This window comes from Takifugu rubripes, chromosome 14 (assembly GCF_901000725.2).
Source record: "Takifugu rubripes chromosome 14, fTakRub1.2, whole genome shotgun sequence".
In the NCBI taxonomy this organism is placed as follows: Eukaryota; Metazoa; Chordata; class Actinopteri; order Tetraodontiformes; family Tetraodontidae; genus Takifugu; species Takifugu rubripes.
In genome coordinates this window covers 2,592,580-2,615,368 of record NC_042298.1, presented here as the reverse complement: position 1 = coordinate 2,615,368, position 22,789 = coordinate 2,592,580, and the positions used below count along the sequence as shown (strand labels likewise).

The following is a 22,789-nucleotide window of genomic DNA, read 5'->3' as shown; positions in this document are numbered from 1 at the left end:
GAACCCCTCAGGACATCTTCGTGGACCTCGGTGAGACTCCAACCCACTTGCTCTAGCATTAACATGGCTTTGATAAATTAATGCACAAACTCTGAAACATCCATTTAAAAAAGAAAAAGAGAAAAAAAATTTGCAGACAGTCAAAGCATTTTGCAGATTCTGCACATTCTATTATCTTTGAGTGATTTAGGGAAATTGATTCTGAAGCCTGTTACTACAGGACATGAACCTCAGAGTCCTCGGCTGACTGCATTAGAACTGAGTTTTTGTTTTCACTAGACTGACTTGTGAGAGCATTGAGAGCTGCCATGACAGTCTTGATTATTACTTGAGGACTCCAGAGGCAAGATGTCAAGTAATATGAACATGTCCATCGCATGAGACTATATTGTTTTGCAATATTTAAGTTTAATTTGACTGTATGTGTCATTCTACACCCTTTACAGTTTGTCAAACGTATACCCACGGGCTACATCTGACCCACCGCCCACCAAACAATATGATATCATTTCTCTATTATAACTGGCTCGGGCATCCTAGAATGTAATACACCAAACACCAGGTCAGTTTCAGTTAAATTTGAGCTAGGTTTCCTTGCCACAAGAAATGAACTTTCATCAAAGAATATACTATATAAGTGTACATTTTTCATTGTTACAAATACCATTGATTGCCAATGACAGAAATCTTTTCACTGCTAATGCTGCTGATATTAATGTCCTATTATGGTAGGTTATGCGTATATACATATGTACCTATATAGGAACCCATATGGAATCCAGGTAGTTTGCTAAATGTAAGCCCAACGCCAGCTGTCATATAAACTGTCACAACACATTTTTATTCATATTATCTCCCTCTGATTGAGCATGCAGATATGTGTGCAGTCCAGGCTGTTTTAAGATGAATAATACCACAACCACATCAATAATGCGCCTGATTGTTTGGAGGCGCAGGTTAGCCTGGAAGAAGAATATTCTGCGTCACATGCTGAAGTGTAATGACCATGTAGAATTTTTTTTAAATGGCACTAATGATACCAGCAATAGATAACTCCCAGAATAGAGCAAAGAATGGATGCCCTTATTCAATCTGCCCCCAAAAAAGCTCCATTCTTTGTGTGTGTGTGTGTGTGTGTGTGCCCAGTGTCACAAGCACTTTAAGAAGTGATTCAGTTGAACGTTTATATTTTAGTACCTGCAGTCACAATTCCAGTTGTGTTCAAATGTTTTGTACAGTCTTTATTTCTTTTGATCTTTGTATTAAAATTATCAATACATGTGACTAATTTACTATTTAATAATGGAGTAAAGTGTCTAGCTTCGTTATGACAGACAGACAGACAGACAGACAGACAGACAGACAGACAGACAGACAGACAGACAGACAGACAGATAGACAGATAGATAGATAGATAGATAGATAGATAGATAGATAGATAGATAGATAGATAGATAGATAGATAGATAGATGGATGTCCGGCTCTCTCATATGATTGGCTGTCACTGCAGCCTCGCGGCTCGCCGCTATAAAAGCTCGCGCTGCTTCTCGCAGGAAATTCAAAGGGAAAGCTGCCTCGCGGGACTCACTAAAGGCTTTGACCGCCGGATTCCACCAAACTAACTTGTATTTATTTGCTGAACGCCATACCAATACGGGGGATAATCGGAATAGAACACACAAATTGCGACCTGGACATCGAATCGACCCGGTAAGTTTAAACGTCACGGATTTAAAGTAAATGTCTCAATTCAGTTTGAGTCTGTAAGTTAATTAGACTGCGCGCTTCACGCACCAGCGGCCGCAGCACATGACTGGAATCACTGCGCCTCTCGAAATCTCCTCTGCTTATTATATTTTAATGTTCGTGTCTCTTATAGACCGATAACTTGCTTCTTGGCGATTTTACTTTTTCTTTTGCGTTTTTGTTTGTTTGTTTATTTACCTATTTATTTGAGGCTCACGGGATCGCTCGAGTCTATTATGATAAGGGTGTAGTCTTTGTTCTTACTACTGTTTTTAGGCAACAATGAGATGTCAGCCGACCCTCTACAATACAACGTTTTTGAATGATGATGATTATTTTTTTATTGTTGTTATACGTAATGATAAGATAGTAATACATAATAACAAATACTGCATTCCATTTTTTTTAAAAGACATGCTTGTCGGTTTTTCTTCTTTGTACCTCATAATAAAATGGAAATGTTATTTTTCGTTAACTTTAAGTGTTTAAAATTTGTTGTTTTTTTTTTGGTTTTTTTTGTTTTTTTAAACTGGGAATGGCTCATTTGTGCATCATTTGATAGTCTTTGGATTTTAATGTGACAGGGCAATAAACCCAGCCTTGACCCTCAGGGTGCAATCAACGCTGCCCTGCAATGAGATGTTGTGCAGCAGCGCCATGGAGGACGCACCGAGAAGAGAATGAACACATCAATAACCTACAGGGTCATTTCATCCTGTAATGGATGTTGATTAGACGCTTTGAACCTTTTACCACAAGTGCGCTACACACTGGAGATCCGTGAAACACATCCATTCAGAAAGCTTTGGAAACTAAAAAAACTGAACCGTGATCTCCATCTTCTCTGCGCTGGAGCAGAGCATGTTCTGTTTCCCCAAACTGGACTTTGTGGATTAACAAGGATGTAACCTGAACATCTACAAGCTCAAAATTTCCTTTTTCATCTATATAGGTTTGGACATTTAGGAACACTTGGTTTTATACTCAGGCTCCATTACATCATGCATTACACCCCTCTCAAAGTGCAATAACTTCGTGTGGCATAAAACTATCACTCATCTGGGTGCACTCTGCCTCTCCCCCAAAGGCAGCTGGGATGAGCTCCAACTTGCCAGTCTTTATTTGTGCATTATCTCCTTTTAGCAGTGGACAGACTGGTGCCTCTTATTGTTGCAGAGTTCTACAAGACGTTATTGGCTTCTTTGAAGACATTTGCCTTCCAGTTTTCTCATGAGGGTCGATTTCTGATCAGATGGAAAGCATGTGAGGAGTTAAAAGGGGAAATTAGTTTCAGAGAGTTCAAATTATTCAGTATTCCACAAAATAGATACATCTCGAAAGGGAAAAAAACTTCTGGCTTCCAGCTCTTCTGATTTGTCTTCTGATTTTGTTTTTATTGCGTCCAGTCTCACTGGCAGAGCCAAATATTTGTTAAGATTGGGATCAAAGCGGGGTTTTTTTGTTTGCGCTTTGTTCACCCATTCTTTGATCTTGAGGTGATCATCTGATGACAGGGACACCCTCTTTCCTAATCCTCTCGTCACCTCTGAGGAGTCTCTGGGACTCGTCTCCTCTCCGTCATTGCGTCTCAAACCGGGTTCCCTCCTATTATCTTTCTTTGAGTTTTCCCTTTCCTCAGATTGTGTAAATAAACAGTACACTACATCAACCTGTCAGTCACGGTAATCTTTTAACCTCCTTTCTCAGCACATTGTTCCTGTCTCCACACTTTTTGTTCTTTTCAGTTCCACCCTCTCTTCCCGCACAAACATCCAATCTCTGACCGCCCTTACTGTCCTTTTTATGTCCGCTCTGCTGGCTGCCAAGTTTCCACCTCTGACTATCTAAGAACTTTGGTCATGTGAGCTGAAGTTTGTGGCAGTTTTTGAAGTTTAATCTCATATACTAAGCGGATCAGAGCTGTTAATACCCATCTTCTCAATCTGGTTAGACTAATCTGGATTAATGAGAAACTGTAATTCCTCCTCAAAAAATGACTTTTTAACTGCCACAAAGAGTCAAGCAGAAACTACAATTACACTCGTAAATAATAATAATGTATGTCAGTGGCTTCAGGACACTGTGGTAAAATGTTGTCTTAATGTAACCAAAAGGAACTCAAGCGTAACCATCACGCTGCCGTTTGGAAGCCTTGCAATGGAAAGGAGTGAAAAAGCAATATTGTTTGACACAAAGGCATAATTCTGAGGATGTGTATGGACGACGGCCAAATTTTTCAAACTTTTTTTTCCTGTGACGCATGTGAGCTCATGCATGTGATGTTTCTTTGTGTGTGAACAGAGCAAGCCTCTGTTTTTGAGTCAGATAAAGCAATGGATGCCAATTTTTCAGCGTGCGCGCATGCATGTGTGTGTTGGGTTCAGCATGCTCGCTGGCCTAAAGTAGTTCACAGGTCTTTGCCTTCTCAAACTAGGTCTAAAAATACTCAGACTTCCCTCAGTGTTCCTGTTATTTCTCTTGTGAGAAAGGGAAATTTGGCATTTTCTTGGCTTTGAAAGATCAGTAGTATTCAGTTGCTTAAATATTATTTATTATAACATATTATACAGTACAATATCCAGACTTTCACTTGTCTTTGCTTTGGCAGCTCTTTTGTATTCCAACAAGCATTAGCGGGAGGATTGATTGTAAGATATCAGAGGGAGTCTGATTAAATTCTAGAATTCAGTCATAAAATGTCTAAAGAGTAGCTGCAGCTTTACCACATGCTGAAACAAAACATCAGAAACATACAGCTGAACTACTGTCACATGCACACACACCCTAGCGCAATATTCCTCGTCTCAGCTCATTGTTGCATTTCTTTGTTTCGTGTCAGTCGTCTCATTTTTTCCTTTTAATGGTTTTTTTTAAGATGACTAAACGCGAAATTATGGTTACAAGTAGTCTGCTTGAGTTCCCGCTTGACCGGGTTTGAGGAAAATGGAACTTCCTGTTGTGTGATTGCTGCCGTCAGCAACCAAACGCCCTGAACCCCTGACTGTTGTGCTATGTTACTCTGACACGTATTCTATTTTTATTATTTCCTTCCCAGGCCAAGCTGCTTTGGACCAACACCAAGGAGAGTGTGTGTGACGAAGTGCGCATGACAGCCTGTAAGTGTGAGTTTTCTTGAACACTGGTGTGAGCTAGTGCCTGCGAACAGATTTTGGTGGCGGTGAGGAGGATGAAGGCCGTCGTTCTGCTGTGTCTGCTGCTGGCTGGCAATGCCACGGCGTCCCGGTTCGTCCGTGACTCCCAGGCTGTCGCTGAAGTTTCAGAACTCCCCAGAAATGATACTTCTGCGCCACCTCCACCACCACCACCACCCCAAATGCCAGCAGGGCCACGAGGCGCCTCCCCGCCTATGTGCTTGAAGCCCACAGAAATCAGGTACGCCTTCAAGTACGTGAACACCATCATCTCCTGCCTGATCTTTGTGGTGGGCATCATTGGCAACTCGACGCTGCTCAGGATCATATACAAGAACAAGTGCATGAGGAACGGGCCCAATGTCCTGATTGGCAGCCTGGCTCTGGGAGACCTGCTCTATATTATCATTGCCATCCCAATCAATGTGTTTAAGGTAAAAACGTTTCTTGTCTTTTTTGCATGTGTCTATATGAGACCGTCAACAGTAACTCTTGAAATGGTGGCGACGAAGTGAAAGACCACTTTAAAGGACTAATTTGCTCGAGACATTGCTGTGTTTGCCACATTGCAGCCTGGCTGGTGATTCCCGAGGTTGTCATCACCAAAGCATTGATTTAGTGTTGATTCATCCCTTCCAGATTTTCTCGCAAACGCAACACCCACCGTCCGATCCTCGCGGCCCAAAAACATGCTCCGTACCAAAACAATTCCAGATGTCATGTCAAGTAGATGACATATGAAGATTTACAAATCTGGCACATATTGAGGATTCAGCCTCAGATTGTTCTTTGCTCTTTAAGTAGTGGTGCTGAATCATATTCCATTTTGAGATGTCAGATATGATCTTTGGGGATTCAGCTGATTTTTTATCTGACTTTTATCTAAAACTATTTCCTTGAACTCCACAAGCGAGCCCATTTCTGTTTTATTCAAGCTCATTTTTGAGTATTTCTCTATTAAAACACAGATGAGAGCCATAAGGTTGACGCCTGAGCCGTTTCAGAAGAAATAATGCCTTTGTTGTCTTCTACATGTTTACGCGAGGAGAAACATCCGGCTGGTTTGGGCGTCGCTGCCAAACGCACAATTGACATTTGAGCTGCGACTCTGGCAGTCAGAGAAACGTCTGAGGGCAAATGAGGAACGCTCTCGCTTTCTTCAAATGCCAATAAATAATCAAAGTGAAATGAAATTAACGAGGCAGTGCGAACCTGCCGGATTTGTTACATTACACACAGATCTTTTAGAAGCACAAAGAAGCTTGCAGTGATAAATGTTCTCTGATCACAACCCAATAATCTGCTTTTTTTTCTCTTCCAAATGTTGCATCTGTCCATTTTGTTTGGGCTCAGTTGATCGCTGAGGACTGGCCTTTCGGAGTCTATGTGTGTAAGCTGATGCCGTTCATCCAGAAGGCCTCAGTGGGGATCACGGTGCTCAGCCTGTGCGCCCTCAGCATCGACCGGTACAGAAAAAGCCACCTTCGGGATCCCTGCAGAATGCAGCCTTGTCATGTGTGTTTGCTCCCATGTTGGTGTGCGCAGCTACCATGCGGTGACGTCGTGGAGCAGAGTGAAGGGGATGGGGATCCCCCTGTGGAAAGCAGTGGAGGTGACCCTGATATGGCTGGTCGCTGTGCTGTTTGCCGTCCCTGAAGCGCTGGCATTTGACATGCTGGAGATTCCATACAGAAGCAAAAAGCTGCGCGTGTGCCTGCTGCATCCAGAGCAGACCACCAGCTTCATGAAGGTAATTCCCTCACCTACTGTGACTAGAGCATTTGTGATGAGGCTATAAGTAAAAGCAATCGAATTAAACGGACAGATTCCTATTACGCAACTGTTAAACATCAGTTTGAAGGGACGGATCGATTTGCGCCGCACATTATTTGATCGTTTTTGACATGTGGTCGGAAATGCCCATTGCACGGATTAGCAAGTGTTTCAAATGTGAAATACAGCTGAGTGGTTCAACACGAAGCAGAGGGCCCAGCCGGCAACAGTCACTCCTTCAGGATCGGGTTTCTCTCCCAAACTCCTCCAGCAAAAAAGCAAATCGAAAAATGATGATCAAGGATTGGAATCACGAAGAGCGGCACAAGAATTTTGACAGATATTTTTTATTTCACAAAGTTCAAAAGGAAACTCTGGTTGACAGTCAGAGTCACTCTCTTTGTTGTTATAAAGTCATTAGACATTCAATTAGTTGAAGGAAATGTGATTACCCAGAAAGGACTGAGCTGGGTTCAGATTCAAACCCACTTGAGTTAAACTCACTCGTCTCATCTCATCCCATGTTCCACTCTGATCAGCGTGGCCGGCCATAAACATCGCCGATGTTAACAAATCTTGTTTTAGAATATTAAAAAACTCATTTGACCTGTTCTGACATCTTGACTGGTTTAAAAGGAATCACATTGTTAATGCTTTTAACGACAACGTTTGATTTCCAGTTTGTGCGTCCAGTGAGATTCAAGCCACATTAAGATCTTGTTTTTAACAAGGCAATAAATGTCTTATTTCTAGCTAGCAGATCATCTACAGAGATCAACATTCCACTGTCCACTTTTTGTTTTATTCTTTCCAGTTCTACCAGGATGTGAAAGACTGGTGGCTGTTTGGCTTCTATTTCTGTTTGCCCCTGGCGTGCACTGCATTCTTCTACACACTCATGTCCTGCGAGATGCTCAGCCGCAAAAAAGGCATGCGGATCGCTCTCAACGACCACATGAAACAGGTACGGGCGCCCAGTTCTGACCGCCCCGCGGATGCACGCCGGTGGCTCTTCAGCATGTTTCTGTGTTTCTCCAGCGGAGGGAAGTAGCCAAGACGGTCTTCTGCCTGGTGCTGATTTTCGCTCTCTGCTGGCTGCCACTTCATCTCAGTCGCATTCTGAAGAAAACAATCTACGATGAAAATGACCCCCACCGCTGTGAGCTACTTAGGTAGGCATGCGGATGCAGCGTGCAGCATGGACCATTGTCTTCTGTTGTGTGGGTCCTGCGGGGTTTATTATAAACTTTGTCCCTTTCCCTGCCAGCTTCCTGTTAGTGATGGATTACATTGGAATCAATATGGCTTCTCTAAACTCTTGCATCAACCCAATTGCCCTCTACTTTGTCAGTCAGAAGTTTAAAAACTGCTTCCAGGTAAAAAGGGCACACACCGGTGCTACAAATCTTCCCATGTTTTAAAAGTGTGTATAAATAGATCCATTCTCTCTCTCTCTGTGCTCAGTCGTGTCTGTGCTGCTGGTGCTACGGAACATCTCTCCTGAATGAACGAGGTTCAGTACGCTGGAAAGGCTCCTGTAATGGGAACGGGCTGGATCGCTCCAGTTCCCGCTCCAGTCAGAAGTTCACAAATTCGTCGTAAAACACCCCCATCACGCACTCCGTCACTGAAACACATGCTCCCATCAGCCGACATCACCGAGCACATTAAACTTTCAACAGATGGACAAATGGAGGGAAGGAAAAGGTGAACGACAAAGAAATCAGTGCATTTATGCATTTATGTAAAGGGTTATTTACATGTAGATGGCATATGTAGTACATGTTTATATTCAGCCTTCCTGTTTCACACACTCCACAAAGTTGGACTCATTTTGTTGTCACATTTATTTCCCGAGAAGAGGTAAATCCTATTTTATACCAACTTTGTGGGCATCTGTGTATATGCAGTAGTGACGACTACCAGTTCAAGATTTAATACCTCACAGGAGAGAGATGGAGGCAAACTGTGACTCTGAAATATTCCACAAAACACCTCAAAAGTATTTCTGTGGAACTGCGCGAGCAGGCGACAAATGATTCTCCGTCATGTCAACACAGAGCCCCGGTGCAGCCTCGTGTTCTGTGACCTCCCAGCAGAGATAAAACGACCCTCTCCACGTTGTACAGTAATGTAGAGAAGACAGGACCAGAACTAAAGCCAGAAACCACTGCTGATTCCAGTCATATGGAGGGCAGCTGTCGACTGTGAAGGCAGCCAGACACCAGATGACTCTCCTGCATGTAACGTCATTATTAGCGTAATGGAAGTGCTTACACATATAATATCTTTAACTCATCCTGTTCTGTGTAGCTGCTGTTTCCCTACACATGAGTATTAAGTGAGACAAGTACCGCTTCACACTGAGTGTACAACTACAAACTACAATGAAGTCATTGGATTGATGACGTCGCACTGTTAAAAGGAGAAATGCAGTTAAAATCCCAATCTGGTGCCTCAGCTCTGCGTGTCTGTGGCAGGCGGTGGGATAATCCAGGACGGAGAGGGAGTCCGGGGAGCCCCAGGATCCTCCCTGTGTGTTCTTTTTTCTCCCTTCCTCTTCGTCTTTACAAGACGAGACTGTCAGATGGAGAATTTTTAATGGGTAGTGAAGCACAACTTTTTTCCTTTTAACATGTAATGATGTGAAATTGCTTAGTATCAGGCTTGTGCAACAAAAGAAAATCTGTGCCACATTTTCATATGTAAAAGAAAGCAAATGCTGCACAGCCAAGATGGTTTTCAGAGACTGTGGGATTGGCTTTCCTTCTATATTTTTACATGTTTTCATTAAATACATATAATCCAGTTATAGTTCATATTTGTAACCAAAGACAGAGGTAAGCTAACGAAGGAGGTGACCCAGGCGTACATCCAAAAACTGTGGGAGAGATTAAATTTGCAGCCTTCTGAGCTGGATTTTGAACCGGCTCTACAGTAGCATCTAACCATCATTTACTGTACATGTGATTAATCCTGTGAGCAAACAAGAATGTTTCTCTGATTTGGTCAGATAACTGTGTTCAGAAGCGTGACTGCTTTGTTGTTTCAGAGGAGAGCTGTATGAGGATCTGTAGCTTGTGACATATATGAGGAGGACTCATCAATAAGCTAAACCTGACTGACAAATGGCTAAACTCCCAGGTGGGAATCACATCCTGTTGGACCTGCAGTCAGGCAGCAGTGGGCAGTTGTTTCTAGGTCTTAGTCTGACCAAATAAAGAGGTTTGGTAATATGGAGGCATTTTATTGTGATTAAACATGGAAACCAATGACACAAGCAGAGCCAATTCTATTTATATAATCCTGTTTTGTCTTAGTACATTGTAACAAACTTAAGTGGCTGCAAACCTTCAAACTTGGATGCCTTTCAGCAAGGTTTTTTGTGAAAGAGACCATAAAAATTGCTGTCCGCCACTGGATTTGCAACAGTGCTCAAAGCTGATCTGGAAACGTGTCACCCATAAAACGCTGGCACGTTTACAGCTATGCTTTTATTACATACTAGAAAGTCTAAGTATCTTATGGAGGGACCAATAAGCAAAGAGATGTCATAGTGAGGATAAAACGTAATGTGAATATGGTGACCTGGTATTTAAAATTACATCTATACTGTACTTATGTGCTTTAGAAAGGCCGTAATAAAGATGATTTTATAGCAATGATGGTTCTGGTCTGTGCAACATGAAAGTCAGAACAACTTACAACCCATGTAGCTGCCTCACAAAGGGCATGTCCACTGTTGCGTTGGCGCCGGAAAGTTATAAAAGTGAGGAAGTTCAAGTTCTCTCTGCTTCTGCTGTTCTCCACTTTCCTTCTACAGTCCAAAAACATGCATGTTGGCTTATTTTTCACTCTAAAGTGCCCCTCGTGCATGTGTGTGTGTATGTGTGAATGCTGTGTTGGACTGCTCAATTCAATTCAGTTCAATTCAATCTTTATTTATATGGCACTTTTCATACCCTGGGTAGCACAAAGTGCCTCACAAAGGATAAAAACAACAAAGAGAAACAGGAAAATCAAGAAACAAGAGAATCAAGAAGAAAAAACCTGACCCTTTCGCCCCCACATATATGCATACATGAGATATATAAGCACACACACTCATATACACACTCACACACAGATACAGACACACACATGCATACACACACTCAAACACACACACCCACACATACAAACAAGCTGAGACATGGCCGGGCACCGAGACCTGAGGCTGATATATTTAAGGTTCCTGTCTCTTCCCCATTGTTAGCCCACCAATGGGATAGCCAACCCCGTTATGATGGATGGATGGATGAGTAGGTGGGTGGGTGGATGGATGGATGGATGAGTAGGTGGGTGGGTGGGTGGGTGGATGGATGGATGGATGGATGGATGAGTAGTTGGGTGGGTGGGTGGATGGATGGATGGATGGATGGATGGATGGATGAGTAGTTGGGTGGGTGGATGGATGGATGGATGGATGGGGTGTGGATGGATGGATGGATGGGGTGTGGATGGATGGATGGATGGGGTGTGGATGGATGGATGGATGGGGTGTGGATGGATGGATGGATGGCTGGATGGAAACCTGGTGAAACAGTCAGCTAACAGCCACACTGAACAGTGATGAAGTCTCTGGCTCTGTAAGCTGATCACAATGTTTATAAAGGATTATGAAGATGAAACTGATTTCTGGAATAAGGACTTTATTCCATCTGTGTTTGTTTCTTAAGAATGTTTGAGAGAAACTAAGGTCAACAAAGGTTCTGATCTTTAGTGATTGCTCATTTAGAGCGATCAGATCCGGGGTATAAACTCATCCAATGAATGTTTTGAGGGTTTTTTTGGGGGGTGGGGGGGGTCATTATTTACTCCATACTTCTGCGTATCATCTGATGTGTCGGTGATGCTGATGGAAAAAACTGATGCCGGAGTAGCAAGCAATATTATTTTCAGAGAGCTGGCGGAACAACGCCGCAAACTGGTTCTCATTATAGACAAATTGTGGAGAAAGAGGCTAGTTGAGAGTCACGTGGGGGGAGGGGGGGGGGGGTATTTTGAGTGTCTGTCAACTGTGGCTCAGTAACATGAGCAGAAACAGCCTGTGCAACGTAGGGATAGAACGCGGAATTGTTTTTAATTTACAATCCGCCTTTTACAAAATTCAGTTTTTCCTGGATACACATGAAGGAAAAGATCAGCTGTACTGTTGCAATTACACGCTCATCATCAGCCTCCTGGTGATGGTGGGTGGGGGCTAGGGATGTGGGGGGTGCAGAGGCTGGTGTCTATCCTGCACTGACTGTGTTTGCCGACTGACCTAAGCTCAGCCTGCACATGTGAAAAGCATAAATCCTCAGAGATCACAGAGGAACCCCAGCGTGACATCTGTAACAGGAGCCGGGAAGGATGGAGGCGAAACACGCAGAAAGCAAAGCCTGGCGTGGAAGAGGATCAGCGTCGCGGTGTTCAGGACCATGGACGTTCTGTTGGGCCAAGGCTAAATATGTTCCTGTTGCTTTCTTAATCGTATTGGTCTTGCCAGCTTTGCCCCCCCGACACACACACACTACTTGCCCTCAACCTTTGTGTAGCTTTAAAGCCTTCTTTCATCTTCCTAAGGGGCCACCGGCTGCCAATCACTGAGATATCTCTCTGATTCATGCTTCTAGGAGCTCAGATAGTCGGAGCTTCATTGTCCGAGTGCGCTGCAGCTTCATCTTCAGCATCTCTGAGGCTTAAGATCTAACCAGGCTTGAGTCGTCAGGTTCTTCAGCTCCCTTTCACCATTGCAACATTCGGAACAGGCGGCAGCCTGTGGACGAGAGCGGAGCGGTTGTTTAATCCAGCAGGGCGAGTGATTAATGCTGCACTGGCTCTGTGTGTGTGTGTGTGTGTGTGTGTGTGGTTGGGGGGTGAGGGGTGGGGGGGTAATCTCCAGTGATGATTCAAAGATCCTCATTTCCACCACACATGAGCCAACGGAGCCACGGCAGCAGAGACCTTTGACACAGCTGCGTAATGTTCATTCTGTGGGGGCTCTTTTCAATAATCACCCCCACCGGGGTCCAAATCTCAGTCTTTTGGGATGCTCACGGAGGGATTCCTCCTGTTTTAATATGCAGCCTGTTGCCTAGCTGGGAGGACTGAGCAGACTGGAGTCAAGACGGGAAGAATTAAATGATGATCCTGATGAGAGAGTCGTCGCCTCGGTAGGGAATGAACACCCAGACGCCGTCACCGGTCCGGCTTGTCTTTGTTAAGAGCTGTTTTTCGGATCTCGCCAGCGTGCGGTCACAGCTGCCTCGGCGAACTTCAACGGGAGCAGCCAGATGACAGCACATACTGTAAATAAGCGCGCGTGTAAAGCTCTGATGTCATCAGATGTGAAGCTGTTGAAGGAAAAAAAATAGGCCACCTGCCGGGGATTTTTCTGGTTTCCTGCTTTGGTCAAATGCCAACAAGTTGGGAGGAAAATCTTGTTACTCTGCCTATTCAGTGGTTGCTTTTTATTGCCAATAACACATCAGTGCGTGTGTGTGTGTGTGTGTGGAGGGGGGGGGGGGGCATGCTTGCAGCTGCATAAATTAGCCAAAGAGAGGATTTTCTGCCTGAGAAGATTTGGATGGATAGTGGGAATAAATCAAAGACATCATGTGATAACTGCAAGTGCGCTGAGGAACCAAGCGTGCTTTCATACCAGCACAATTCACACGATCATCTCATCCAGCTACACACAAAAGAAGCAGGACGGGTCATCAAAGGTGCAGTTTGGTGTCTTTAAATAATTCATTACTTGCTGCTAATTGTTTTGTTTGGGATGAATCTCAAGATCAGACCCCCCAAGAAGCTGATTTTTTAGGTTTATAACCAGATCTCCCACACACAGTCTTAAATAAATTAGCTTCTTCCATCAGTGCACAGAACTTTCATTGCTTGTTTTTAATCACAGATTAAATCGTGCATAAATATGCAACTGACAACATTAACCCCATTATTTACACCGTCTATCCTCAGTTTTCCTCTGGACTCCTGGCCAAGCACCAAGGCTCCACATTCCTCTACTAATAAGGATATTCTAGCTTCTGCCTCCTCCATAAACGACTTTTGAAGACACAGGCGAGCGCTTCACACGTCTTGTTAACAGACGTCGCAGCTCCGTCCGCTTAAAATCTTTAAATTTACTGTTAGAGGCTCGGAAGTTCAATAAACACCGTTTGTTTTCAATCAGAAGAAGGAAAATAGTCTGATTATGACGTGGGGGCAACAACAACAACAGACTCTTATACAACAGTCTTGAGTAACCACTTATCTTAAATTTGATTGGACAAGAGATGAGGGTCACGCCACTTCACAGCTGCTATTCTATTTACATTACCACGTTGCTAAAAATAACTTCCCAACTTAATATCTGGCCATCAGAAAAGAACAAAGACGACTCTTTGACACTGTTTTCATTTTCAACCTCACAAATGAGGAAAAGTAAAGACTCAAGACAGAAGATGAACTCCCTCAGGACCGGCGCCTCATGGTTGGACCTAAGGTCAGGGGTGGTCGTTCAGTCTGAGCCAAGCCTTGAAAGACCCCGCTATTTATCTTAAAGGCAAACATGTTAAGACACACACCTCAAATGCCACAGAAGTATTTAGCGTTTGCTTTTCGCTTTGTTCCCTCTGCTGTTTGTCAAGATCAGCCGTTCAGCCTGTATCATAGCAACGCTGCTGCTGTCTCATGATTTCAGCAAAATGGTTTCAGGTGCATCGCTGCAACCTTCTGATGGCAGAGCGGATCAGGCTGATTTTTACTTCCCAGCCTCCAGTAAACATGTCAATCACTCCCGATTAGGTGGGTGGAAGCAGATATGCAGTAATTTGTGATTTACTCCAGTCAGTCCCTCACTCTCTCACACACACACACAGACACACACGCACACGCAGACACACACACGGAGGTTCACTCTGTTTTGCATTTATTGCCACACCATTTATTGAATTCTGCAGCAAATACACAATAACAGCCATTAAATATACACACACTTTATTGTTGTCCATTTCTTCTGCTTGATAAAAATTTAAATCCAGGAATGTGGAAAATAAGAGTAAACAAACTGCAAATGTTTGAACATTAAATTAAATGAAGAGGCATTAAACACAACTGTTGCAGTCATGAGTGCTCATATGATGTTTTTCATTCCATCGGCTGCTCCCGACACTCTTTGAACCCACTGACTTTCGTCTGCAAACACAAAAAAGCGTAATGAGGATTGGATCCGAGTCAATGTGAGCAGTGTTAGGGTAATCAGGCATACAGACACAACTTGCTATTTTATACTCCGCAAAAAGAAATTGTAGAAAATTATTCCAAAATTGGAAAATACGTTTTCATGTTTGAGATGTCAATAAATGAGCAAACATCTGAAAATCAGACTTCTGATGGCTGAGACGAGACTATGCAATCCTCAATGAAGATGGCTGTAGTTTGACAAGTATTTCTACTGGCAGGGGTAAATCAATAACATCTGGAGCAGGACAGAAATCCAGCCTCATCGAACATTACCAGTAGAAATGAGAATGATGGCCAGAAATCTGGGAAGATTTAAAAGTTCAACATTCTACAGCAAGTTATTATCACTAAAGATTTAAACGAGCGTCGGACGCTGAAGGCCTCAGCTTTTAAATGACCAAAATTATTACATTTAAGAAAAAATGTAAGAACAAGAACAAAAGCTAGTTTGGGCGAGAAGAAGAAAATATATTTTAAGTCCTATTTTAATATGATTAACTTTTTAAAAAAAACAAAAAACTATCCCCTATTTCTGGAACTGTGGTCTAGAAATACAAAATGGATTAAACAAAGTTTCTCAGAAGAGCAGCACTTGAAATAGTTTAGCTTCTTCAACAACAATAGCTTCAGAATATTGGGCATGTGGGGAAAACTTATCTTTGCATATCTTTCCAACAAAAGTGTACGTTAATGTGCAAAAACCCCCCACAACGCACAAATATTCCTGCGTGAGGGTCTTTTTCTTTCCTCACGGAGATAGCGCAAACGTGTGTGCTGCCAAACATGCAGAGCGGCTTCTAGGTGAGGTCAGCGTTTGTCTCGTGAATGAGGCTGGGAAACGTACGGTGGAGCTCAACCAGCTCCATCTGAAAGGTTACTGATGTGTGTGTGGGTGTGTGTGTGTGTGTGTCAGCTGCAGCGGATTATCGACGGGGTCAAAAATTACATTTCTGCGCTGTGTGAGCTCAGCGTGTTCAGTTTCTATCAGGAACTGCACAGCAGGGGGCTCAGTGGTTGGGACCTGCTCTTTAAAGGCTTGGCAACAGAAATTATCCCAAGTCTGAGATTCTTCTGCGTAGTTTGGCTGTCGTTGCCTCGTCCTTGCCTGTGACTGCACGGCCCTGTCCCCGATGCTGCACCTGAATCTGTTACTGAGATTCCTGAATCTGATACTGCTGCACCTGAATCTGTTAAATGTTAAATGTGTTTTTAAAAAAAAAGCCCAAACATTACAAACATGGCAACTCAGGCCAACCTAACAAATGATTATTTTGTTTGGGGGACTAGATCACGTGCTGGACCGTACCATCATCACACACTACTGATGAATGTGTTAAGTCAACAGAGAGGGTGGAAATTGGTCGTGGCAGCACCATAGTGCATCATGGGATTTGTAGTGTAACAAGTGTAAGTACTATTAACTGACATTAATAATAGACATAAAAACTATCTTGTGAGTGAAAATAAAGCCCCATTCACACTGCAGGCAAATTCCAATTGTTGCTCAAATCTGATCTTGAAGCTCAAGTGCCTGCGCTGCTGTTTGCTAGTGCTAAAAACAGATTGCGTTGCATCTGCACTACAGGGCCGGATCTGGATTGGTTGTCACGGTAATGACATCACCTTCGGCAGAGACACAGTATATCAACACGGTGGCGTGTGCAGTGAGTCAATGGACGTGCAAACAGGCTCGCTGATCCAGACTGCACGGGCAGACGCATCCACACTGAAATCAGATTTTCACCAATCCAGACAGGACAGGAATCAGATTTGGAGCTGCAGTATGAACAGGGCTTAACTGTATATCTGAATATGGCCACTGGCCTTGATGTACACATATCGGGATAAAACAAAAAACAATACAGCCTAAAAGACTAGATTGAGGAGAAAAGATTGATAAGATGACTGGTGCTAAGGATGGTTCTACAAGGTAGTGAATCAGAGTGTTTGGACTACCGGTATATTAAATGATGAAATGGGTTAACAAGGTGTTGATTCAATCAAACACGTCCGTCCTTCTTCAGGTTACCATTGACTACCCAGCTGGGGTCACTCATGACCTCACATACCTGTTATGAATCTTCCTTTGTAGAATTCCCCTTAGGCTTACCTCAAAGGTGTTGAGAACATGTTGACAAACTTCATGGAGATCACTCAGACCCTTCCTCAAGACTTCTGCTGCTGGGACGCCTCCTATAATGGGCGGCAGATGGTGTTAAGCAAAGCAAGAACAAAAATGAAATGAAGGAGAACGGATTGTTAGGTATTGCCACTTTTTTTTTTAGATTTCAGCATGCTGCTTGCAAAGTATTGTGAAGCTTCGTGAGACTCTACAGTTTACATTGTTTTCTCAATCTTCCACCCAACCACATGAGCACATGGGAAACATATTTGCACTCCAAAATTGAGATGACACGATCACAATTTCCTAAATGGTTTGCAAATGGTTTGAAAAGAGACTGAGAGCAGCAGAACAGAAATAAACACAGATGAATGTGTAAAATGTGTTTCTTCAGGTGAAATGAAAGATAGTTGAATTTGTCTGCGTAGAAGCCATGAAGACACAAGTCAGACCCTCAGAGCTGAATAATAAAAAGTTTGCTGTACCAGAATGCAATGTGACCAAGTTTCATGGCTCTTTTAATTGTATTTTATATATTTATTTTGTTAAAAACAGAGTATTTCAATAAGTAGTTGAGTTATTTAATTGCCATTTTAACAGTGACAGCAACAACTATATCATTTTTGTTAAGGTCCACCTCTCAGTGATAAAAAGAACTATATCTACTTATAAAAAAAGACTTAACAGGTTCAGAATATCAATTCCACAGCTGCTCAGATTTTTATCATCTTCAAGACTCGGAAATAAACTTTACCACGCTATTAACATCCACGTTGAAGCAGCAGAAAATAAGATGATCAGCAGATTTTTGCATATCAACCTAGTTAAATCAACTCTGTGTAGATCAAAAAGAATGCCCAGTTATTTTACTTGGGAAAACCTGCATTTACACATGGCCAAAATATGCTTTCAATGCAACTAATTCTTGTCCTCTAAGGAGGACGTTGTTCCCCTTTTCTGCTCCTGGCTGCATTCTGGCAAACCTTGGTTGAAGGCTGGGCAATGAGCCAGGGAAGAACCCATTAAATTGATGCAGGTCCTGGGATTTAATCTAAGGGGAGTTGGAGCCTTGGCAGGGATCTCAGCTTTCTGGGTGCTTCTAATCACATAAAGAGATGTGTGTGCCATCAGTGTGTGCTGAAAAAATGTGTGTGTTGCTCAACCATTTCAAATGATTCTATGTTTTTTGGGTTGTTTTTTTTTTTTTTTTGCAAGAACTGTCTGACATTTGCAACTGTACGCAAAACCAAACCAGGCACACAAAACCAGGAAAATGACATAATAAAGGTTTAAGAGCCATTCCTTACCTCTTGTCTGAATGCGGAAATTGATCTTGTTTTCAGACGGATGGGTGATAGTGTAGCCACAAAACTCTACATCCTCACTGCCAGAAAAAAGGAAGGGATACGAGCAGAAAATGTGATTATTATGGTCAGCGTTTTGCTGAGCATCAGTGTGGCTTCTTTTAGGCTGTCTCCCAACCATCAACCCACTGAAACTAATGACCTGAGACAAAAACTGCATCAGCACGTGAACGCTTTCTGACTTAAACATTATACTCAGAGTAACTTGATAACTGTAAGAAAAGAAAAATCTCTTTACACCAATTTCAAACGGTTTAAACATGGACATGTTGACTTAGTTTTGATGAGCATGCTGTGTGGAGGAAGGGCAAACAAAATACAACTACCGACTTCTTCATCACCATGTATCTGAGGGAGTTGCCCAGGGTATGATCTTCATCATGCATCACAAATGTCACACAGCCTTCATCAGCCCCATCAGCCTGGACCTAAAAGACAACACATCTATCTTAAACACACGATGCATTGCAAATACACCCATTAACTACTCGAGCTCAGAGCTAAATGAGTTTATTTATGTGTATAAGTCGCCCCCGGTTGGTAATCAGGAGAATAACTTATAGCAAAAGAAAAACAAATGAACAGGTAACGCTATATAGATTTCGGCAGATATATATTTCTTAATATTCTAATGCCACAAACAATGTTTCATTTAGGATTAAGAGCATTTAATGCAATCCTACTTTTGCTTGCGTTGTTATTGTAACTGCTAGCTTCTGTGGTGTTAGCTCCCCACGCGAGAACTGTGTTAACATGCTGGTTTTAGCATTCAGTAAGTAGTTTAACAAATTAGTCTCACAACGAAAAGAGTATCAGATGTCAAAAAATCCCATTAAACAAAATGAATTTTGAATTTCTAACCATCTCTAGCACTGGTTTCGCCGTTCCTTCTTCAGCCATGCTTTCCAGTCCCGATTATGTTCTGGTGCATTTCGATCGGAATAGTTGTCTGACAGGCAAAAGATGGCCGACCACGTCATCCATTGAACTTAGATGTACCTCTATTGACATTATCAACATTACTCACATTTCACTACAGGATTGGTATAAGAATGATTTTTTAGCTTATGTTAACTTTGATGCATTTGCTTGTGATTTTTTGAGAAGCACTTTCTTACTGCCTGTAAGTCAAAGAGGAGAATTTTTTTAACCCACACTAATCTGAAACCGTGGCGCTTCCAGGAAGTTGTGATGTAGTTCATAAAACGAAACTAGAGGGTGGCGGATTTTATCAAGAACTACATTTCCCAGAGTTCAGGGAGAGCGATGATTTGCAAAGCAGAAGTCACTCGAAAGGGATTAGCTATTTTGCTAGTAGAAGACGTTCACATCCTGGAATTTGCGCTAAATGTGCAAATTTAAACCACACTGAGGTATCGTTGTCATATCACGCTACTAAAATTTGTAGTGTCACAGCTAGAAACAAGTGCTGGAGTCGTCAAATGGTACGGTGCGATTTTATTATGTTAGCTCTACATTTCGCAACATTATTTGCTAACTAGCTGGTTGTTTTCATTCGCTCAAGATACCCGATCAATGTTTTCTTAGCTAATCTCTTCGGCTTCTGTTCTTGCGACTTCCAAACATTAATTCTTCACCGCTATTGTGTTCATAACGTTGCTAGAATATTTCATCATTATTTCCTCCAGCTGACTAGTTTCCTCTTCCCTGAGGCCATTTGATTCCACCGTCACTATGTCAATCTTTTTTTGTTCTTGTGTTAACAACAGTCACTGCGCTGAAGTTCCAGCTGTTGCCATGGCAATTTTGTTTGCAGTGGTGGCCCGGGGCACCACCATCCTGGCAAAACATGCCTACTGTGGTGGAAACTTCTTAGAAGTAGCTGAACAGATTTTAGCTAAAATCCCATCAGAGAATAACAAATTGACCTACAGCCACGACAGGTAAGCCATGTTGATAACCACACACTACAGACAGCCACGTGGATAGAATAATCTATTATTGGTATTATTATTACTATTATTATTATTATTAGAGCCTATTTGACTCTCTGATAATCACTTAAAAATATATATAAGTACTCACTCTTTTTATCCACATCACGCTAAACGATGATGTTGTTGACATCACTGATGTATTTTTAGAATCTGCAGAACCCTTAAAATAGAAAAGCGGATACATTTTTGCCGAGCCATGTTTTTAATAGTAATACATCAAATAGTAGACACCAACGGAGCATTTTTAAAGTGTTTATAGAGTAAACATTATAAAACATGCAGCTCTATTCAGAAGCAGCGGTTATTACTCATCCCTGAATCAAAAAGCATTGTCAAAGATTAAATTTGTCATTTTTAATGTTAAGATCTCACAGAATGTAGAATATAACCACATTTGGATACAGTGTAAAGCCACTAAAAGCTGACTTGGTATATAATTATAATTTATATTGCCTATTGTTATTTAAATATAGTGTTTCATTGCAAGTCATTCCAATATGTTTAATGCAGTCCTCTCTCTTAAATTGGGTCAAAAGTAATAAGTTACAAAAAATGTTTATGAAAAACTTTGAAAATTACTATAAGTGGCAAATAGTTCAGTTTAGTATGTATGAATGTGTATGTATGTATGTATGTATGTATGTATGTATGTATGTATGTATGTATGTATGTATGTATATTACAAAATGATAAAACTTTTCTCCCTTTTATCTGTTGTGCTGACCTATTTTGTCTTTTTTGGTGTAGCTATCTTTTTCATTACATCTGCCATGACAGAATCATATACCTGTGTATTACTGACGATGTAAGTAAGCCCATCATGTAACATTTCAATTAGTTATTTGTGATAATTTTGTTTGGTAAAGACTACTTTGTTGTTAGCTCTTGTGCCCTGTCATATCTAACTTGATTAAACACCTAAAAATGAATATATCTGTATCTGAATATCATGAAGCACAAGTTAACATTCATGCGTACCAAAGGTTTGTTAAAGTTATTGTTATAAAGTTATTGGACAAGGATTTAGCGTAGACAACATTGAACTTATGTTTATGGACTTTTCTGTGGGTATGTTTCATATATTGTGCTTTGTACAATACATTTTAGGAGTTTGAAAGATCCCGTGCGTTCAGTTTCCTCAGCGAAGTCAAGCGGCGCTTCCAGACAACATACGGGTCGCGAGCACAGACAGCTCTGCCTTATGCCATGAACAGTGAGTTTTCATCGACACTGGCAGCTCAGATGGTGAGTGTGATGAAAGCCTGAGATTAAGCAATGTTGACCAATGTTGTCTCATGCAGACTCTGCAACTGCCGTGTAGAAGAAACATTTTAACTGTAACAAGCTACGCCTGGATTCTTTCATGTGACCTTTTTTAACTTCTCCGTAGAAACACCATTCTGACCCTCGTGGTTCCGATCGTCTCGCTGACACTCAGTTGCAAGTTGATGACCTAAAGGGCATTATGGTCCGCAATATAGGTATTTAATGGAAGCTATATACTGTTTGTTGAAGTCTTTGGTTTGCTTGTTTTATTTTTTTTATTTTAATCTTGACAAGGATATTCTGTTTTAATATTCTTCAACACAGTGCGTATCATTATGTTCATCTCATCAAAGTTCCTGTGTTTGGTTTTATCCTGGAATGTTGTTAGTTGACTCTTTTTTTTTCTTTTCCAGATTTGGTCGCTCAGAGGGGAGAAAAACTTGAATTGCTGATTGACAAAACGGACAATCTGGTCGACTCTGTGAGTTTAAGACTGTTCTCCCATGTTATAGTTGCATGTAAAAGAAAAAAAGGTTGAGGTTGAATGTTAAAAGCCACCCATCTCCAGTACTTTATGTCTCTTTGTACTGCATGTAGTCGGTCACATTTAAGACCACAAGTCGGAACCTGGCCCGAGCCATGTGTATGAAGAACCTCAAGCTGACGGTTGTCATCGCTCTGGTGTCTCTGGTGAGTGTGGTGGATGTTGGCAATCAGTGCTAACCTGAATGAATGAAAATGGCCATTGTAGCTTCCAGAGCGTGCTACTGCCTGATGTTGAAGTATGTACAATAATTTTAGCGTGGTTCCAAACTGGTTTCTCTGCTCATTACAGGTGATCTTGTACATTGTTGTGTCTGCTGCCTGTGGAGGCCTGAGCTGGCCCAGTTGTGTCAAATAGACGAAAGGAGAGGGGATAACAGAGGGAGGGGGACAGGAAAAAAGAGGAGGATGCATCCACATACAACTCTGCCTGAGCATGGATACAAGATTCTTCCCTACCTTCGGCATCACCGACGAAAGAGACGTGCCGCCGCTCCTCCTCCTGTCTCCTCCCCCCACCACGTCTTACTTCTTGTGCACATTGACTTGCCTTCTGGACAGGAACTCCCACCACATACCCACCCTAATGGCGGCAT

The 22,789-nt window shown here is 42.1% G+C and overlaps 3 protein-coding genes across 4 annotated transcripts; 2 read left to right on the top strand and 1 right to left on the bottom strand.

Annotated features, from left to right (window-relative positions):
* Positions 1-1,559: 1,559 nt before the first annotated feature.
* LOC101072181 (endothelin receptor type B-like) lies at positions 1,560-10,334 on the top strand. Its single transcript, XM_003970115.3, has 8 exons — positions 1,560-1,711; positions 4,803-5,333; positions 6,253-6,365; positions 6,445-6,649; positions 7,487-7,636; positions 7,711-7,844; positions 7,940-8,048; positions 8,137-10,334. The coding sequence occupies exons 2-8, from the start codon at positions 4,935-4,937 to the stop codon at positions 8,272-8,274; spliced, it is 1,248 nt and encodes a 415-aa protein (XP_003970164.2). The 5' UTR covers positions 1,560-1,711; positions 4,803-4,934; the 3' UTR covers positions 8,275-10,334.
* A 4,282-nt stretch (positions 10,335-14,616) lies between these two features.
* Positions 14,617-19,394, bottom strand: polr1d (RNA polymerase I and III subunit D). The gene is made up of 5 exons (XM_011610413.2): positions 19,288-19,394; positions 18,757-18,854; positions 18,370-18,446; positions 17,051-17,133; positions 14,617-14,892 (listed from the first exon to the last, which is right to left on the bottom strand). The coding sequence occupies exons 1-5, from the start codon at positions 19,324-19,326 to the stop codon at positions 14,845-14,847; spliced, it is 345 nt and encodes a 114-aa protein (XP_011608715.1). The 5' UTR covers positions 19,327-19,394; the 3' UTR covers positions 14,617-14,844.
* A 267-nt stretch (positions 19,395-19,661) lies between these two features.
* sybl1 (synaptobrevin-like 1) lies at positions 19,662-22,587 on the top strand. Of its 2 annotated transcripts, none has more exons than XM_011610412.2 (8): positions 19,662-19,799; positions 20,157-20,330; positions 21,132-21,189; positions 21,492-21,629; positions 21,775-21,865; positions 22,064-22,131; positions 22,248-22,340; positions 22,486-22,587. In XM_011610412.2, exons 2-8 carry the CDS (start codon positions 20,185-20,187, stop codon positions 22,549-22,551), a joined length of 660 nt encoding a protein of 219 aa, XP_011608714.1. In that variant the 5' UTR covers positions 19,662-19,799; positions 20,157-20,184; the 3' UTR covers positions 22,552-22,587. The 2 variants fall into 2 exon arrangements, with proteins under 2 accessions (XP_011608714.1, XP_003970163.1); XM_003970114.3 differs by having other exon boundaries at positions 19,669-19,871.
* Positions 22,588-22,789: the final 202 nt, after the last annotated feature.

Coding starts and splice junctions, on each gene's coding strand:
- sybl1 (XM_011610412.2), top strand. CDS start 20,185: ATGGCAATTTTGTTTGCAGTGGTGGCCCGGGGCACCACCATCCTGGCA. Junction 21,190..21,491: donor ACCTGTGTATTACTGACGAT/GTAAGTAAGCCC, acceptor AATACATTTTAG/GAGTTTGAAAGATCCCGTGC. Junction 22,132..22,247: donor CGGACAATCTGGTCGACTCT/GTGAGTTTAAGA, acceptor TACTGCATGTAG/TCGGTCACATTTAAGACCAC.
- LOC101072181 (XM_003970115.3), top strand. CDS start 4,935: ATGAAGGCCGTCGTTCTGCTGTGTCTGCTGCTGGCTGGCAATGCCACG. Junction 5,334..6,252: donor TCCCAATCAATGTGTTTAAG/GTAAAAACGTTT, acceptor GTTTGGGCTCAG/TTGATCGCTGAGGACTGGCC. Junction 7,845..7,939: donor CACCGCTGTGAGCTACTTAG/GTAGGCATGCGG, acceptor TTTCCCTGCCAG/CTTCCTGTTAGTGATGGATT.
- polr1d (XM_011610413.2), bottom strand. CDS start 19,326: ATGGCTGAAGAAGGAACGGCGAAACCAGTGCTAGAGATG. Junction 18,855..19,287: donor CGAAACCAGTGCTAGAGATG/GTTAGAAATTCA, acceptor GTTGTCTTTTAG/GTCCAGGCTGATGGGGCTGA. Junction 18,447..18,756: donor AGATACATGGTGATGAAGAA/GTCGGTAGTTGT, acceptor TTTTTCTGGCAG/TGAGGATGTAGAGTTTTGTG.